General features: G+C 42.7%; 1 protein-coding gene across 1 annotated transcript in view; it reads left to right on the forward strand.

Moving 5' to 3' along the window:
* The first annotated feature begins 1,010 nt into the window (after nucleotides 1-1,010).
* Nucleotides 1,011-19,478, forward strand: part of echdc2 (enoyl CoA hydratase domain containing 2) — a 57,157-nt gene continuing 38,689 nt past the window's right edge. Inside the window, exons 1-3 of the mRNA XM_059983516.1 lie at nucleotides 1,011-1,065; nucleotides 2,463-2,789; nucleotides 12,621-12,688. Coding sequence (XP_059839499.1) covers nucleotides 1,011-1,065; nucleotides 2,463-2,789; nucleotides 12,621-12,688 — 450 coding nt within the window. The remainder of the gene's footprint in view (nucleotides 1,066-2,462; nucleotides 2,790-12,620; nucleotides 12,689-19,478) is intronic.

Raw genomic sequence — 19,478 nt, forward strand, 5'->3', positions numbered from 1 at the left:
GGTAGTTGCTATGGCACTGTTGGAGAGAGAGAGAGAGAGAGATGAGCAGCTACAGCAGGCAAACCTTCCGTTGTCTTCTTGTTCCGTTGTGGTCACTGATTATGACCCCTCCGTTCCAGGCCAGACCATTCTTCAGTGATAAGTTTGTCACCCAGGCGAGGGTGGACACACACACAAGCCCCCACCGGCCTGCCTTCACACACTGTGAGCCTCTGACTGATTTCCCCTAGTTGATCCTCCAAGCCCCCACCTTCACGTGGGTGCACAACACTCGTTCAGTGTCCAGTGGCATGTCTGCCTGTGTCTGAGCAGACTTGCTTTTTATCTGCCCTGCCGGGGTACCAGCCATCCATCAACTGACCATGTCCATGTCCATCATACTGGGCCACTCCTTGCTGTCTCAGCAGGCACCTGGTACCACTCTACTGTGTCAGCAGGGATTCACACAAGCAGGCAAAGTGCTTGGAAGTAAAGTCAACAATTAGCGAAGAAGCTATAACTATAAATCCTTGTCTCTCTCTCTCATTATCAACATGTGCAGCATGGTGCCTCTCTCCCTCTTTATCTCTCTCTCTCTCTCGTTAGCAACATAGTTCACAAGGGGGTCAACTCTGGATCCCATCTCCCCATGGTTTGCTCACACATAACATAACCATCTAAAATATCTCACTGCTCTTGAAAAAATATAATTTGCTGCCCCATTTGGCGGTAAAGGTACAATTATGTACCTTTATATTATGGTGGAACTGCATGCCACATGCCAAAACTTTTGCACATGCCATCTTGGGCATGTGTGCTATAGGTTTGGAAACCCTGCCCTCAAGGTTAACTTACAGGTTGAGTCAGTGGTTAGGCAGGCAAATGCAATGTTACCATAATTTTTAGAGTACTAGAATGTAAACTGATGTAATGCTGGATGCTTTATAGGATTTGTCGGACTACATTTAGTGTATTGAGAGCAATTTTGTGCCCTTATTTAAGAAAGATATGTTCACATTGGAGAGGGTCTCATGGAGGTGTATGAAAATGATCCCAGGGATGAAATAGTTAACATTCGAGGAACAGGTCAGACACCTGACTGCTCTGGAGCTACAAATGCAGGAGTTCAAAAAGATGAGAGGGGAATCTCTTTGAAACCTAGCAAATATTGAAATGGCCGATGGAGTAAATGTGAAAAGGATATTTCCAATCGTGGTAGAATCTAGGGCCAAATGGCACAGCTTCAGAATGAAAGGACATCCTTTTGGAACAGAGATGAGGAGGAATTTCTTTAGCCAAAAAGTGGTAAATCTATGAAATTAATTTCCACAGATTGCTGTGGAGGCCACAGGGTTTATTTAAAGCAGAGGTTGATAGGTTCTTGATTAGTAGTGGAGTGAAAGATTAAAGGGAATAGGCAGTAGAATGGGGTTGAGAGGAAATATTAAAAGAGCGATGATCAAATGACAGAGCAGAGTCAATGGGCCAGATGGCCTAATTCTGCTCCTGTTTTATGGTCTTATGATATACATTCTTACTTTCTCTCAATTCCTCCTGAACATCTTACTGTTCAGAAATATCTGCCTCTTTCTTGAATATATTTAATGACTTAGCTTCCGCTGTCTTCTCCTTAGTAGAGAATTCCACAGGTCTACCACCGTCTTGTGTAGAATTTGCTCTTGTCCTTCACAAAGACATCGCCCTTTGCCATGAGACTGTGACCTTGGTTCTGGACTCCTTAGTCATCAGGAACATGTTCATATATCATGTAGCCTAGTTCTGTAAGATTTGTATAATTTTATATGAGATCTTTTCTCTTTCTTCCGGATTCTGGTGAATTCCACTATTTTCCTTCCAGATAAAGTAAATATTCTCATAAGGGTGAGGCTTGGTTAGTTAAGTCAAAGTAAAATTTGTTGTCATTAACTACCTTGAGATTCATTTTCTTGCAGGCATTTACAGGAAAATAAAGAAATATGATAGAATTTTTAAAAATAACTATCTAAACAAAGATTGACAGACAAGCAATGTGCAAAAGACAATTTGTGTAAATAAAAAATAAATAGTACTGAGTTGTAGATAAACTACCTCTCCTCCCACAAGTGCTGTTTGGTCTCCGGAATGTAGCCGGCACGGTTCGTCTTTGTGTAATTTGCTGCCAGTACCTCATTTTTACTTACACCAACAGGCGGAGATTAATATTTTCATTTTCAGGTTCAATGTTCTCAGTTGAAGTACAGTACTTTGTAACTGGCCCATATTTATGTGGGTACTGACAACCAGATGCTTATTGGCCTATAGCAAGTGCTGTTTGAGTTTTATTTCTAAGTTGGGCTTTGCTTCTTTCCGCTGCCTCGTTTCAATGGGCATTCGATTTGGGAGACTCGCCTTTAGTGTTTAAAAAAAAACACAACCTTTTGATTTACCAAGGTGAGGCACTGTAAAAGCGGATTACCAATAATTTGGTTAAAGGGGTGGGTCAGTGCAAGTGTCACAGTGTAACGCAGTCGGTGCGGAGGCAGAACTTCCGCTCGACACAAGCCTCGAAGTGAACGGACGATCTGCCAATTTCGCTTCCAGTTCTGCCCGTGGAGGTGGGAGTGAACGACAGATGTGGGTGTTGAGGAGGATGGTGTGTGCGGGATCCCTGGCCGCTGTTGGGGTAAAGCACTCTCTAACTGCTGCTAGTTATTCCGGCAGCGCCCGGCCGCTGGGTGCCTGGGCAGCTCTGGGTGGTCGCACAAGGCGCTACACCGAGACCCGTGCGCCCCTCGAAATCCATCTGCAGCGTCTCGGAGGCAGCAACTCGGGTAAGGGAACGGCTGATGGTTAGCTGGATTTTCTGAATATGCCTGACTTTTTCTCCGAAAATATTCTTTGTAGGATCTCCATTCGCGAGTTTTCTTGTCAAACCGTCAAGACTAATTCCAATAAATCAATGAACGGACTTGCGACACTTGTGTCTAGTGGCTTCACGGCCAGTGCTGCGCTTTTGAATGGGGGAACAACAAGTTTGCAAACGGCGAAGTAGTAAGAGTCAAACAATCAGTCAACCTTTCACCTTCATGTTTAGACTCATTGGATCAAATTGAGTCAGCTTTCGGCTCAGACCATCTTGTCTTTCAGCTCACAGTTGGCGTATTTCACTTTTTACCGGACTCCATTGATTTCCATTGGCTTCTTTACCCCAAATGTTAATTACACTTTTACAACTATTAAAATTAATAGTCTGACTATAAGAAACACTTAAAAACAGCCCTTTGCGGCAGTGAGTTTGAATGGTTGTCAGAATGGTGTTGAATGGTGGGTACCTGGAGCAAGAGCTGCTGTACGCGGGGATCTCTCTCGGTTGTGGAAGGCCCTCTGTTAGACTCTCCACACCTGAAAAAGACCAGCGCAAGACAAATTGTTGTCCCCTGTTGCTGGGACTCAGATTACCTGCAGACGCTGATAAACAGTTACAACCTCCAAAAAAAATCCATGAAAGCCAAGCAGATGTAAGCATTATGAACACCTAGATTGATTAATTAGGTTGTCACTGACAGACCGGCTCCCTCAGACTGGTATTCAAATTCATCCTTTCACTTTAAGAAAAATGGCAACTCAATTAAAAATATCTAAAGTCTTAGATTAGTGAAGTATCTAATTCCAGACTGCTTAAGCTCCACTAGTCAAGCTTGTTAAGGCTTAGGTCATCCTTTTTCAGAAAATTAAACTAAGTGCAGAAATATTTATTCTTCATGGTTTGCCCCTGTGAGAATAAAGATGGAAAGGAAAGGAATTCCATCCGGTGAAAAAGGGAATTGGAGTGGAAGGAAAAGCTTGTGTTTTGGAGAAAATAACTGTGGGCCTTGCAATTGTGAAAATTTTAGTACCTGGAAAGGAATGACTAAAATTAATAAACAGAATTGGAGTAAACTAGTCAGGGATGTTACAGGAGCTTCTACAAGCATGAAAAATATTAAGACACAAGGAGATAGATTAGTTGGAAATGCAGAGAATTTTATCAAAATCCATTTGGTTCAAAGTTCAGAGTAAATTTATCATCAAAGTGTATATGCTGTTTGTCATCATATACAACCCTGTGATTCGTTGTCATGGGCATACTCAATAATTCCAGTGTTCTTGGCAAATATTTCTACAGAAGTTGTTTGCCATTACCATCAGGGCAGTTTCTTTATAAGATGGGTGACCCCAGCCATTATCGACGCTCTGCAGAGATTGTTTGCCTGGCGTCAGTGGTCATAACCAGGACTTGTGATATCCACCATCTGCTCCCATGGCTTCATATGACCCTGATCGGGGGTTAAGCAGGTGCTGCAACTTGCCCAAGGGAAGGAGCACCTTTCACCTTTCACTTCCTTTGGTAGAGACGAATTTCCACCCTGCCATCCGTCTCGTGTTGATGAACCTGTGTTATTCCAACATGGAAGAACCACTCTCCCCTGTTTAGTTTGTGATAATTTTTGGAGGTTGTTGATTTTTTTATTTGTTTAGAGATGCAGTGCAGAATAGGCCCTTCTGGCCCCTCGAGCTGCACTGTACAGCGACTCCTGATTTAACCCTAGCCTAATCACGGGACGAACAAATCTACTAACTGGTACGTCTTTGGATTGTGGGAGGAAACCAGAGCACATGGAGGAAATCCATGAGGAGGACGTATAGATGATGTCAGGATTGAACTCCGATGATCCGAGATGTAATATCATCATGCTAACCGCTATGATGGAGTACTGTGGGATGTTGAAACGTAGAGTGACTTTTTGCACTTATTGACACTGACTCATCTCTCCATGCCTGCTGAAACCAGGCTGTGTTATGAAAGAAAGGATGTATAATTTTAAATTTCCCCATGGTGTGGGAGTTGTGAGACTGCCATAGCATTCCAAAATGATTTCCTTTCACAGTTTTATTTTTTCAGCCTTGGTTATCATTGGAAGAGTTCAGCTCTACCAGCGCATTTTAAAGTGAGGTCACTCATGACTGGAGAATGTCTGTGCATGACCTTGTGTAACGTAGGGAGGTTAATGTGCAGGCAGCCATTACAGGGTCCTTGACCAATCAGGGTCAGGGTGTAGTGGCACGGAATGCAGGATGACTGGAGAGCATTCACTGCTGCAGCCTTCCTCCGCCTTCACTGACATTGTGAAGTGTCATCATCTTCCACCAACTCCACTGTCCTGGTCTTGGTTGGGTCGCTCTTTGTCTGGAATCTTCCCCTTGACCTTACCGTCACTGGTGACTCAGGCTGCGCTGTCAGGATCTCAGGACCTCATGATCCTCTCCACCATGACAACGTGACGATCCTTGGAGAAGATTCATTGTGTACATTAATCAAATGACCTTAAGTCATGATTGTGTTCCAAGGGTTCACAATTGAATCAATCTTACTGTAGACTGGTGTAAAGGGGGTTTCTTCTTTTTTCTTTGTTACTGTGTATGTAATCAAAAGGGCTTCTTTGTTTTGTTAACTAGCAGGAATGCTTCTTTGTTGCGAGAGAGTGATGGGAGAATTGTATTCCTTTGTAAACCAAATGGGGATTAATGTTCTTTCTTCTGAGTCTGTAAGCTTTTGTTGACGGGCTTTTGGGCAGATCGGTGCGAGGGGGTCGAGAGAGAGGACGCAATGCTCTAAGCTGGGCGAGGATCGGACCCCAAGCGGGGGTCCGAGGCCAGGAGGTACTCCGAGGAGGGGGGATGAAGCTAGATGTGCTTGGTTGGCCACTCGGAGGGTCCTGAGCTGCGAGTCGAGGAGTTCGGAGGGGATCAAATGGTGGCCAGAAGACTTCAGTAATTGAGCTCCAACGGTTGTGCACGAAGTGGTTTGGACTTTGATAAGTTTGGCGCCTTTTCTTTATTTTTTCTCTTCATATATACTTTATCGTTATTAATCACTTAGTTATAGTAACCTTTATAAATTGTACTCATTTAATCGCTTATGGTGTACTGTCTGTTTTTGGGCGAGGCGGGGACATCACACAGCATCCACACCAGCTGATTACCCAGTTTGGCGGGGCCGAAGGCTGCTCCCCCTAGACAAGAACGAGCTGAGCGAGCCTGAGGTGACCCAGGGGGTTACACTGGCACCAAGCATGGCTGCTGTGGCATTACCCCCATACTTTATCAATCCTGATTAAAAACTGTGGATCCACCACACTGGGAGTGGCAGCAAGTTACCCCAGGTCCTGAGGGACTGCCTGGGAAGAAGGTGGAGGATTGATGAGGGCAATAAGAGTCGAGTACGATGTTCGCCTACAGGGTGGTCTATTGGTGGGTTAGGGTGAATTCCCTTAATGGGCGTGACTTTGACGTGGGGAGGAGGATGCATGGCCAGCAACCGCGTGGTCCTTGACCAATGGGTCAAAGCCCAGTAGCGTGGCATCCAAGACAACTGGGAACACTTCAATACTGTAGACCTACTCTGCCTTCACTGCTGTTGTAATATGTCATCATATTCCACTCTGGATCCACCATTGAGGTCTTGGTTGAATCACTCTTTGTCTGGAATTCCCCCCCCCCACCCCCCCGACCTTATTACCGTGTATAACCCTACCAGGAGCTAAACTCCAGATGGCATCACTATCAGAAACTCACAAGACTCTCCACCATGGCATTTCGAAGGGACTAGAATACAAGAGCAAGTGTAGTTTTGAGTTGTTTCGTGTAGCACCATGGTCCTGGAGGAACATTGTTTTGTTTTTACTGTGTACTGTACAGGCTGTTATGGTTGAAGTGACAGTAAAAGCGACTTGACTTGGCTTGAATATAATGCTGAGACTTTACAAGGCATTGGTCAGACTACTTGGAGTATCGTGAACAGTTCTTGGCTCCTTTTCAAATAAATGATAAGCTGGCATTGGAAAGGGTTCAAAGGAGGTTCATGAGAATGATTCCAGGAATGAAAGGGTTACATGAGGAGTGCTCGATAGCTCAGGGCCTGTACTTGTGAGAATTTAGAAGAATGAGGGGAGATCTCATTGAATATTGGGTATTCATAAACCTATTGAATATTGAAAGGCCTAGATGGAATGGATGTGGAGAGGATGTTTCCTGTCATAGGAAAGTCTAGGATCAGAGAGCTCAGCCTCAAAATAGAAGGACGTCCATTTAGAACAGAGATAAAGATGAATTTCTTTGGCCAGAGAGTGGTGAATCTACAGAATTCATTGCCATGGATGGCTGTGGAGGCCAAGACACTGGGTATATTTAAAGCAGAGGTTGATAGGTTCTTGATTAGTCAAGATGTCAAAGATTATGGGGAGAAGACAGGGAGATGGGGTTGTGAGGAGTAATAAATTAGCTGTAATTGAATGGGAGACCAGACCCGATGGGCTGAATGGCCTAATTCTGCTCCTGTGTCTTATTGACAAGATAACAATAATAACCATAACAGAATTAATGAAAGACCTCACCAACTTGGACATTCAACCAATGTTCAAATACAAAAAGAAATAATAATAAATAAATAAACAAACAATAAGATGGAGAGTCTTTGGCCTGTGGGGAACATTTCGATGTTGGGGCACATGAAGTTGAGTGACGTTATCCTCTTTGGTTCAAGAGCCTGAATGTTGAGCCTGTAACTGTTCCTGAACCTGGTGCTGTAAGTTCTGAGGCTCTTTTATCTTCTTTCTGATGGCAGCAGCGAGAAAAGCGTGTCTTGAGTGGTAGGGGTACCTGATGTTGGATGCTGCTTTCCTGCAACAGTGGATGTGCTGAACAGTGGGGAGGGCTTTACCCATGATGGACTGGGCTGCATCCACCACTTTTTGTAGGATTTTCTGTTCAAGCCATACCAGTCCGTGAGTCAACGAGTCAATACACTCTCCACCACACTTCTATAGAAGTTCATCAAAGTTTTAGATGTCATGCCAAATCTTGGCATACTCCTAAGGTAGCAGAGGCGTTACTGTGCTTTCTTCGTAATTGCAGTTGTGTGCCGCGCCGAGGACAGGTCCTCCAAAATAATAACACTGACGAATATGAAGTTACTTACCCTCTCCATCTCTGATCCTCTAATGAGGACTATCTCATGGACTTCTGATTTCCTTTTCATGAAATCAATAATGAGCTTCTTGATCTTACTGACATTGAGTAAGAGATCGTTGTTAGGGCACCACTCAACCAGATTTTCAATGTCCCTCCAATAAGCTGGTTCCTCACCACCGTTGATTCGGTTTATGACTGTGGTGTCATCAGCAAACTTGAATATGGCATTGGAGCTATGCTTAACCACACAATCATAAGTGCAAAGCTAGTAGAGCAGGGGTCACCTTTGCCGACGGAGATTGTGGAGGAGATGTTGCCAATCCAAACTAACTGGGGTCTGCAGGTAAGGAAATCCAGGAGCCAATTGCACAAGGAATTATCAAGGCCAAGGTCTTGGAGCTTATTGGTCAGTTTTGAGGAGATGATGGTATCAAATGCTAAGGTGAAGTTGATAAAGAGCATCCTGTTGTGTGCATCTTTGCTATCTAGATGTTCAGGTTTGAGTGAAGAGCTAATGAGATGGCATCTACTGTGGACCTTTTGCTCTAGTAGGCAAATTGGGGTGGACTCAAATCACTTCTCAGGCAGATGTTGATATGTTTCATAACCAATCTCTCAAAACACTTCATCATGGATGTAAGTGCACCCATCATTAGGTATTTCCATCAACGAGGACATGCTCTCTTCTTATTGCTACCATCGGAAAGCCTAACACATATTCATTATTTCACAAACAGCTTCTTTGCCTCTATCATCAGATTTCTGAACAGACAATGAACTAACCCATGACACTGCCTCACTATTTTTGTTCTTCTTGAGGGCCTCCGTCAGTCAGGGTTGACCATGGATACTGTGATTTGGCTGCCCGGATAAACAAGGCTGGGCAGTGTGATATGGAGAGTAAGCTGCTGCCCATGTAGCAAGCTCCTCTTCTCCAGGCATCTGATGAACCCAGAGGAACGGCAGAGACCGATATATTTTGGTATCAGCAGCGTCAGAGGAGTTGCCAGTTAGGATTGAACTCAATGTAGGACCTACCTTAGGGACTCCAGCTCTGGATTTTTCCCTCAGGGTTTACTCCCGAAACTATCCCTGTGAGTAGGTGTAGCTGCAAGGCAGCAGAGGTTTGAGATCAGTGTTTTCCTTCTCCTGGATGAGCTGCCAACCACGGCTGATGAGCCCCATCTGCCCAAAGCGATTGGTTTTAAATGGCCAGTAACCTGGCTTTACCCCTTCTCCTGTCAGTAGAAATGGTTCTGCTAGGCTTAGTAGCAAAGCCACACATGAAGGCCACAAGCTGGACTTGATTGTCATCGGCTACTTCAGGTGTATGCCTTTGGGAGCACTTAATAGGTAGTGGGAGTTCATCCCCATTACCACCCCCAGTTAAAACAACCTCAGGGACAGTGGATTCTAGTTAATTGGGGCAGCCACTTATTTGGGACAACTCTTAAAGAACAAAAACAAATTGAGAAAATAGCTAGGATTCACTTTGTTTATTTGAGACATTATGCCACTTAATTGGGACAAGATACTGTTGCCAAACAGTTTCTAACTAATGTCACTTATACTCGGGCCACTACTCCATGCTTAGATCAAACTGTTTTTAAATAGCATTGCGTTGTGTGTTTTTGTTGAAAAAGCTGTTATTTTTGTCACCGATTGTTGGTGAGTAATAAGCAGTGAGACTGTTCTGCCCAGTGCAAGGATGTTGCCTGCATTGGAGAGTGTGCCTTATGGGAATAGGTTGGGAGTGAACTTGGCCTTTTCCTCTTGGAGCGGTGGAGGATGAGAGGTGACCTGATTAAGGTGGAAGCAGGTACATGGGGGATGTCAGTGGTAACTTTTTCACACAGAAAATGGTGGGTGCCTGGAATACACAACCGGTGGAAGCGGATACAGTAGGGTCTTTTAAGAGTCTCTTAGATAAGTACATGGAGCTTAGAAAAATAGAGGGCTATGCGGTAGGGGAATTCCAAGCAGTTTCTAGAGTAGGTTACATGGTCAGCACAACATTGTGAGCCAAAGGGTCTGTAATGTACTGTAGATTTCTGTTTCTATGTTTATTCACAACTCCAGTTGGTATAATCTGCACATTTATTAACTCGCCCATCTACATTTTCATCCAGGTCATGTATATGCATCACAAACAGCAGAGGTCCTAGTGCAGATCCCTGCGGAACACCACTAATTACAGACTTTCAGCTCAAATAAGTCCCTTCAACCACCACCCTCCGTCTTCTGTGCGCAAGCCATTTCTAAATTCAAACAGCCAGTTTGCTGTGGCTCCCATAAATCTTAACCTGCTGGATTAGCCTCCCATGAAAGAAGTTGTCAAACGCCTTACTAAAAACCCACGTCAACAACATCCACTGCCCTACCCTCATCAATCCCTCTAGTCACCTTGTCAAAAAACTCAGTCAAGTTGGTAAAAGCATGACCTGCCCTGCACAAAGCCATTCTGAGTATCCCTAATTAGGCCATGGGTTTTCAACAGTATATCCTACGCTAAGAATTTTTTTCCAGCAATTCCCGACAACTGATGAGACTCACTGGTCTACAGTTCCCAGGATTTTCCCTTGTTCCCTTCTTAAATAGAGGTACAACATTAGCCACTCGCCCTGGGACCTCACCTGTGGCTAGAGAGGATACAAAGATACTGGCCGAGGCCTCAGCAATCTTGTCCTTTGCCTCCTTCAATACCCTGGGGTGAATACCATTAGGTCCTGGGGACTTATCCACCTTAATACTCATTAGGAGGCCCAGCACCTCCTTCTCCTTTACCGCTAAAAGCCCCAGCATATTTATGCACTCATGACTTGTACACTAGGTGAATTCTTCTGTTGATAACTATTAGGAACCAATACAGAGTTTTATAGTACTGTACTAGTTTTGGTAGTATTTCATTTAAATACATAAATTATTAAATGGTACTTTGTCAGTTTTTATATCTTAACTATTTCCAGGAAACTTCAGCTAATTGAGGCAGCAGTGAATTGGGCCAAAATGTACTCCTCCCAATGTGTCCCACTTAACCAAAGTCCACTATGTTGCTCTATACTGCTGCTACAAAACAACTTCACAGTTTATGTCAGTGACAATAAACCTGACTGATTCTGACAGAAGTGTATAAAATAATGAGTATTGTTATGGCAGATGGTCATATTCTCTTTCCCAGGTTGGAAATGTCAAGTACTAGAGGGCATAGACTTAAGATGAGAGTAAAAAGCTTAACCGAGATTTGCAGTCCATTTTTTTTTCTCACAGTGGTAGGTGTTTGGAGAGGTGGTAGAAGTAGATATGATAAAAAATATTTAAAAGGCATTTACACTGGCAGGGAATAGAAGGAAGGCAGGTGGGATTGGTTTAAATCAGTATCATAGTCAGTGCAGACATGGTGAGCTGAAGGGCCTGTTCCTTAACTGTACAGTGCAGCGCTCTGTGATTCACAACCCCCAAGAGAAGAATTTCTTCCTCTCCTGAGTTACATTAGTGGACCCCTAATTCTGAAACTTGATCCCCTAATGCCAAATACTCCATGAGTGAAACATTCCCTTGGCATCTATTCCATCAACTGCACTAAGATTGTGGTATTCATAGATTACTCCTCTTATTCTTATAAACCCCTGGGAATGTAGGCCCAACACTTCCTCATAAGGCAACTCCTTCAGCACTGTATTCTAATCTAGTGAGTGCTCTCTAAATTCTTTTCTATGCAAATCTATCTCCTCAGATAAGGAGACCAAAACTTACTTCGGTACTTCAGATGTGATCTCGCCAAATTCTTGTTTGCTTTTAAGAATACCTCTTTCTCATATATTCACATTCCATCTGCCTTCCTAATTATTTGTTGAATCTGCATGCTAAATTTCTGAGTTTCATGAGGAAGGAGGACACTCAAGATTTCTCCTCATATTTACCATGTCGACTCGCGCGACCTGACAGTTCCCTTCATTATATTCCAGCTGCTGAAGTTTTTGAGTGCTCGTTTATCCTGTCTGCATCCCTTCCAGACTCTGTGCTTCTCACAACCAGCTTTCACATTTACCTTTGCAGCCGCACATTCGGAAGAATCGTCAGAATGCAATACTCACAACCCTGACTATGAAGGGGAATTTCATCTGGGTGCTTTGAATTCTCCACCTCAGACGGTGCAGAACCCAAGATGTTAGTTTCAGGGAATGGGGGAAAGCAATGTGAAATTTTAAAAATAATTTCTGGGATGTAGTGATCACCGGCAGGGCCAGCAGATAGTGCCAGTGCCAAAATGCCCAAGAAGGTAGAGGTGACCAGACACCTTGAAACACTGTAGTTCTTGCACCTGCTACTGAGGAGGGAATCCTGGAATTTAGATCCAGAAACACTGAAGGACCCAGTGATAGATTACCAGTGTGCAACTAGGAGAGGAATCTGTGGGTGGTAGAATTACATGAATTTCCTGTCCTTGGTGATCAAGGCAGTAAGTTTAGCACATGGTGTTAGATGAGGCAGGAACATAGATTTAGCACTAATGATTGGATCAGTTACTATTGAAAGGCCAAGGGATTTGAGGCATGTTGTGACTTACCCTTACTTCAATATCTTCCTTGTGTTTTAATATTACCAAAATTAAACTTGAGTCATTAAAACATTTGTTTTATCATTTGTTGTAGGAATTGCAACAGTTTTAATGAACAGACCTCATGCAAGAAATTCCCTCGGAAAAGTATTTGTTATGCAGGTAGGTGTGTAGTCACCTGCTTTGAAAGTGAGTTTCTTTCTGTTGGATATGTTCAGAGTTTGCTCCTTCATTGGCAAATGACATAATCTTATAGAATTTGGACCCTGCTCCACCATTCACCAAAGTTATGACTAATCTTGCATCTCAATTGCATCCAAGGCCCAATCCACAAATCCTTGGATTCTCTTTGTGTAAAAACTATTATGGATCTTAGCCTTGAATACACAACCACAATCATCTGAGGTAGCACAGCAAATGGAAGGAGGTGTACAGGCCTTCGAGCCTGTTCTGCAATTCAATAAGATAACGTCCACTTTCCCACCCACTCAAATAGCTTTTAAAAATTCATTTGTAATAAACTGCCTGTTTCCTAGTAGCATACTCAAAAATAATTCATAGAGAAGGAATCTTGCCTTGTATGTGCTTAATAATGTTTTTGCAAGGATTTCCAAAATTCTACAAGCTTCCAGATGAAGAAACCTTTCCTCGTTTTACCCCTTACCTTGAGAAGTTGCCCTTGACTCTAGACTCTGTAGCTGAAGGAAATGCCATCTCCTTCTAGGGTGTTGATCCCTCTCAAAGACTTGCACAGATCATCTCTGGGTAATGGATGTCTGTTTTCACAGAAGCCTAAGTGTAAATTCTGTCCATTGGTCAGAAAATACATAAAAATCTCTCCAGTAACCGTCACTACACAGTATTATACTGAATGACATCAGAAGCACCTGGGACAGCTAAGATAAAATAATTACTGAAAGTGAAAAGAGAGGAAATTAGCTCTGCTGTTGAAGGGAATCAATATACGTCAGACTTTTAAATGTAATGTTATGATGGGAGCTCATTCTTAAGTAGAGCTGTCTATGAGTCTGACATTCTTAACACGGGGGGAGCATCTCACTGGGGGGGGGGGAGATCTCTTTCTTTTCAGCTGCCGTCTAAAAGACCAACCTTAATCTTTCCCCTTGCAACTTCTGATCATTTTTTTTTCTCAGCAATGTTTTTATTGGATTTTTAAATCAAGAAAGCATAGTACAAAGGAGGTTTGTGCAGTACATAACAAATGAACTATTCACATCTAAGAAAGAGATGCACCCATAAATACAATCTTGCTTTGGTCATTTCTGATCAATTTTTGGTTTTATCATTAATTTTTTTTATGCATTTCTACAAACCAACTACAGGTTTCCCCCGCTATCCGAAGGTAGAGCGTTGCTATTAAATGGTTTGTAAGCCGGAATGTCGTAAATTGAAGAAGCAATTACCATTTATTTATATGGGAAAAATTTGTGAGCGATCGCACATCCAAAAAGTAACCTACCAAATCATGCCAAATAACAAATAAAACCAAAAATAACAGTAACATATAGTAAAAGCAGGAATGTTATGATAAATACACAGCCTATATAAAGTAGAAATACTTTTCTGCAATCATCGCAGTATAGTACTGTCCACCGTAGCGAAAATCTCACACAAGCGCTCTCGGCAGAAACATTCGGCACAAGCACACTCGGCAGCACTCTCCAGAAACCCTTAATCTATGAAGCTGCCAAATGAAACCAAATAAGAAATCATACCAAATAACACATAAAATACACACTGTATAAAGTAGAAATAATGTATGTACAGTGTAGTTTTACTCACTAGAATCGGGAAGACAGCGAGCACACTGATGATGGTGTGTTAGGCTGATTCATCGGAGGTTGGGGTGGTGGGACACTAGGGCGTCATCTCATCGTCGTCTGTTTCCATCAGGGCAGGCAGGTCACCTTCTATGTCTGCCTGCCTTGATGTCGAAGGTCGGGGTTTGTCGTCTGCTGTGGCTGATGCGGAAGGCTTGAAAAACGACAGTGTGCTTGACTGTTTAGCCTCGCGCATTTTTCTATCATACATTTATTTGTAAGCACTCAAACCATCCTGCAAACCTGCCCTAAACCTACGTACCCTTTCAAAATTAAAGTCATACATTTCTGCAATCATTGCAGCGTTGTCAATTGCAGTGAAAATCTCACACAATTGCTTCATGTTCAGTTCCTGGACAACTTCACTTTTGGGCCGTTTGCTACTGGGTTTGGTTTCGATTGTTATCCTTTCCTCTTGCAATTGCATCAGCTCTTCATCTGTCAGTTCTTGGCCATGGGATGCCAAAACCTCTTTAACATCATCTTTGTCAATTTCCACAAACCCAACCTCCTTAGCCAAACTCACTATTGCCGTATTTATTGTTGATGGTTCGAAGCCTTTAAAATCATTCACTGCTCCAGGACATAGTTTCCTCCAAACGCCATTTCTCATTGAGACTGTTAGCCTATCGAGAGCATCTCCAATGTTGCCAATTGCCGGTTTTATATTGTACTCTTTCCAGATCTCTCGCAAAGATGCTTCAGAGTTGCCCTCTCTGTCAAAGGTACTTACAATAGAACGCATCACATTTTGCGTATAGTAAGCCTTAATTGTGGCCTTGGTCACAGGGCTGCATTAACAATGTCGTATTCGGCGGTAAGAACGCAACACGAATGTTACTGCCATACTCGGTAATGGTAATGGCGGTAGTACTTGGATGCATCAGCATGGGAGATGAGGCTGAGTACTGGGCGATGGTGGGAAACTTTGTCACATGGTGTGAGCAGAATCATCTGCAGCTTAATGTGAAAAAGTCTAAGGAGCTGGTGGTGGACCTGAGGAGGGCTAAGGCACCGATGACCCCTATTTCCATCCAAGGGGTAAGTGTGGACATAGTGGAGGATTACAAATACCTGGAGATATGAATGGACAATAAACTGGACTGGTCAAAGAACACTGAGGCTGTCTACAAGAAAGGTCAGAGCCATCTCTACTTCCTGAGAAGACTGAGGTCCTTTAACATCTGCCAGACGATGCTGAGGATGTTCTACGAGGCTGTGGTGGCCAGTGCTATCATGTTTGCTGTTGTGTGCTGGGACAGCAGGCTGAGAGTAGCAGACACCAACAGAATCAACAAACTCATTCGTAAGGCCAGTAATGTTGAGGGGGTGGAACTGGACTCTCTGACGGTGGTCCCTGAAAAGAGGATGCTGTCCAAGTTGCATGCCATCTTAGACAATGACTCCCATTAACTCCGTAATGTACTGGTTAGGCACAGGAGTACATTCAGCCAGAGACTCATTCCACCGAGATGTAACACTGAGCGTCATAGGAAGTAATTCCTACATGTGGCCATCAAACTTTACAACTCCTCCCTCGGAGTATCAGACATCCTGAGCCAATAGGCTGGTCCTGGACTTATTTCCACTTGGCATGATTAAATTATTATTTAGTTATTTATGGTTTTATATTGCTATATTTCTTCACTATTCTTGGTTGGTGCGGCTGTAACAAAACCCAGTTTCCCCAGGATCAATTAAGTATGTCTGTCTGTCAGTAATGCCAAGTGGATGAGCAGCACAATTATTGACAATCACAAGACACCTATTATCGAGGTTATTTTCTCTACAGCATTTTTCAACAAAAGGACTAATGTATCCACTCGTACTCAGAAAAAAGAACTTGGGTATTCCAACCATTTGGATGTGAACGGAACACAATGAGGAGTGTTTTCTTATCAATGCCTTTAAGTGCCCTTGGATTTTCTGAATGGTACACTAGTAGAGGGTTAAGGACAGCATCACCAGTGGCGTTAATAATAGGCATTAGGGTAAACCTGTCCTTTGATGCCTTGTGCCCCTTAGCTATCAAAATAAATGTCTTACTCGGGAATTTTTTCCAATAGATTGCAGTTTCGTCATAGCTAAACACTTGCTTATATGAATAACCATTGTCACGTACCCCGTGACTGGGTTACCAAACCAGCAGAAATGGAATAATACGTTGGAGTCTGGTGGTACTGTAACTAAAGGTGTTTATTTGTAAACTAAGTAATACAGAATCAAATATGCAAATATACATATAAAACAGGTTAGCAATGATAAATACAGAAGTGTAGAAATAAGAATTAAAACCAAGCTCTATCAAAGTCTAGAGGTAAATGAATAGTCCTAAGATAATGGAGAGTTCAGTTCAGTTTAAGTCGAGGTAGTTGCTGTGGTACCGTTAGGGAGAGAGAGCGAGCGAGAGATGAGCAGCGGCAGCAGGCAAACCTTCCATTGTCGTCTTGTTCCGTTGTGCCGTTGTGGTCACTGATTATGACCCCTCCGTTCCAGGCCAGACCGTTCTTCAGTGATAAGTTTGTCACCCAGGCGAGGGTGGACACACACACAAGCCCCCACCGGCCTGCCTTCACACACTGTGAGCCTCTGACTGATTTCTCCGAGTTGATCTTCCAAGCCCCCACCTTCACGTGGGTGCACAACACTCGTTCAGTGTCCAGTGGCATGTCTGCCTGTGTCTGAGCAGACTTGCTTTTTATCTCCCCTGCCAGGGTACCAGCCATCCATCAACTGACCATGTCCATGTCCATCAAACTGGGCCACTCCTTGCTGTCTCAGCAGGCACCTGGTACCACTCTACTGTGTCAGCAGGGATTCACACAAGCAGGCAAAGTCCTTGGAAGTGAAGTCAACAATTAGCGAAGAAGCCATAACTTTAAATCCTTGTCTCTCTCTCTCTCTCTCTCTCATTATCAGCATGTGCAGCATGGTGCCTCTCTCCCTCTTTATCTCTCCCTCTCTCGTTAGCAACATAGTTCACATGGGGGTTAACTCTGGACCCCATTTCCATCTGGTTTTCTCATCGCACATAACACCATCTTCTGTAATTATTTTTTTCAGTTCTTCTGGGAACTTTTTGGCAGTTTCAGTATCAGCCGATGCACTCTCTCCAGTAAACGTTAAACTATGAAGCTGCTCTCACCTCAGAAACTGATCAAACCACCCATGACTACCTTTAAATTCCACTTTTGCAACACTTTCATCACCATCGTCCAGTGCTTTCTGTTTCAGCTTATTAAAAAGACGGACTGAATTCTCCTTACGTAGAGGATAATGGAAGACCATGCTTTGTACACCCATCAATCCACTCAAGCAATATACTTTCCATTTTATCTTATTGGATGCCGACTAAAAGAGACCACTTTGCTACAAGCAGATCCAACAGCAACTTTGGCAGCTTTCAAAATTTTTTCTCTCTGCGTATAAACAGTGCGAATGGTGGACACAGGCAAATTCAACACGTGGACAATGTCCTTACTTCATTTACCACGATTGAAACATTTAATTATGTCTAGTTTTACGATAAGTGTAACACCCTTACGAGCTCTTTTAGGCTTTTCTGATGCAGGTACCTTAGAACTCATCTTGCTAATGGATGCACAAAATAAATCGACATACAGTAAAGCACAGATGCTCACAGATACGTGTTAAGCAATGGCAGCTAAATGGGGTTCTGGGGGAGGAGCTTGGCTGCTTTTTTCGCACGCTGCCTTTCTTCATAACAGTGAAAGCACCTTCTGTTAGCGAAAACAGGTAACTAATGTAGGTCTTTTGTTACCAGTGAGGTGCTGTAAAGTGAACGTTCGAAAACCGAGGGACTCCTCTACAAACAAAACATCCAACAACAAAGTGAAGATTAATACAGTGCAAAATAAGCATATCAATTATAAAATTCATAACAATAAGGAAATAGCTGCAGAATAAAATCATATAAAGTTAGTATCCTTCCCATCCTCCCACTATGGAACTCCAGGCCAACCATTACAGTATGTAAAAAGAAAAAAATTAATTGGAGCATTTGACCCCACAGAGCTGTAAATATAAATTTTTAAAAAAGAATAATAATGTCAACTACCAAAACTATAATGTAATTTCCATCAAAAAGAAACCATAAAACTTACAGAGAGAAAAAAAGCTGAAAGTAAGGGATTAAAAAGAAAAAACAATTTAAAGGGGAGTTATAAAAATATTCAAGAAAAGGCCCCCACACCTTTTGAAATTTTATGTCCAAATTGAAAAGTGAGTAATGAATTTTTTCAAGGTCTAAACAGGACATAATTTCATTAAGCCATTGAGCATGAGTGGGTGGGGCAACATCTCTCCACTTAAGGAGAATTAGGCACCTAGCCAAAAGAGAGGCAAACGATAATGTTGGACGTTTAGTTGTACTCAAATGTATATCTGTCTCACCCAAGGTACCGAAAAGGGCAATCAGAGGGTTAGGTTCGAAGTGGCACTTAAGAATATGGGACAAAGATAAAAAACTTCTCTCCAGAATTTCTCTAGACTAGGACAAGCCCAGTACATATGGATAAGAGAAGCCTCGCTGGCTTTACATTTGTCACAAACAGGACTAAAGTCATGATAAAACCACAACAATTTAGTTTTAGACATGTGAGCCATACGTACAACCTTAAACTGCAAAAGGCAGTGGTGAGCACATAAAGAGGTTGAATTAACTGACTTAAGAATTGAATCCCAAACCGCATCAGATAAAGAAATATTTAAATCATGCTCCCAGACTGTTCTAATTTTATCAAAGGGGGCACACCTCAAGGTCACTAATTTATCATGAATAAAAGATATTAAGCCTTTACCCAGTGGATTAATACAAATAAACAGGTCCACAACGTTTTTCTCGGGCATCTCAGGAAAATTAGATAATAAAGGGTTAATGAAATGTCTAATTTGAAGGTATCCAAAAAAAGTGGGTATTAGGTAGATTAAACTTTGCAGACAGTTGTTGAAAAGTTGCAAAATGATTATCAATGAAAAGATCTTCAAAGCGCCTAGTGCCCTTTCTATACCAATCATGAAATGTTGAGTCTTGCATAGAAGGTAGGAAAAGATGGGGCTCAAGAGAGAGAGAGAAACCATGAAGGCCATTA

Source organism: Hypanus sabinus, chromosome 11 (assembly GCF_030144855.1).
Source record: "Hypanus sabinus isolate sHypSab1 chromosome 11, sHypSab1.hap1, whole genome shotgun sequence".
Taxonomy (NCBI): Eukaryota; Metazoa; Chordata; class Chondrichthyes; order Myliobatiformes; family Dasyatidae; genus Hypanus; species Hypanus sabinus.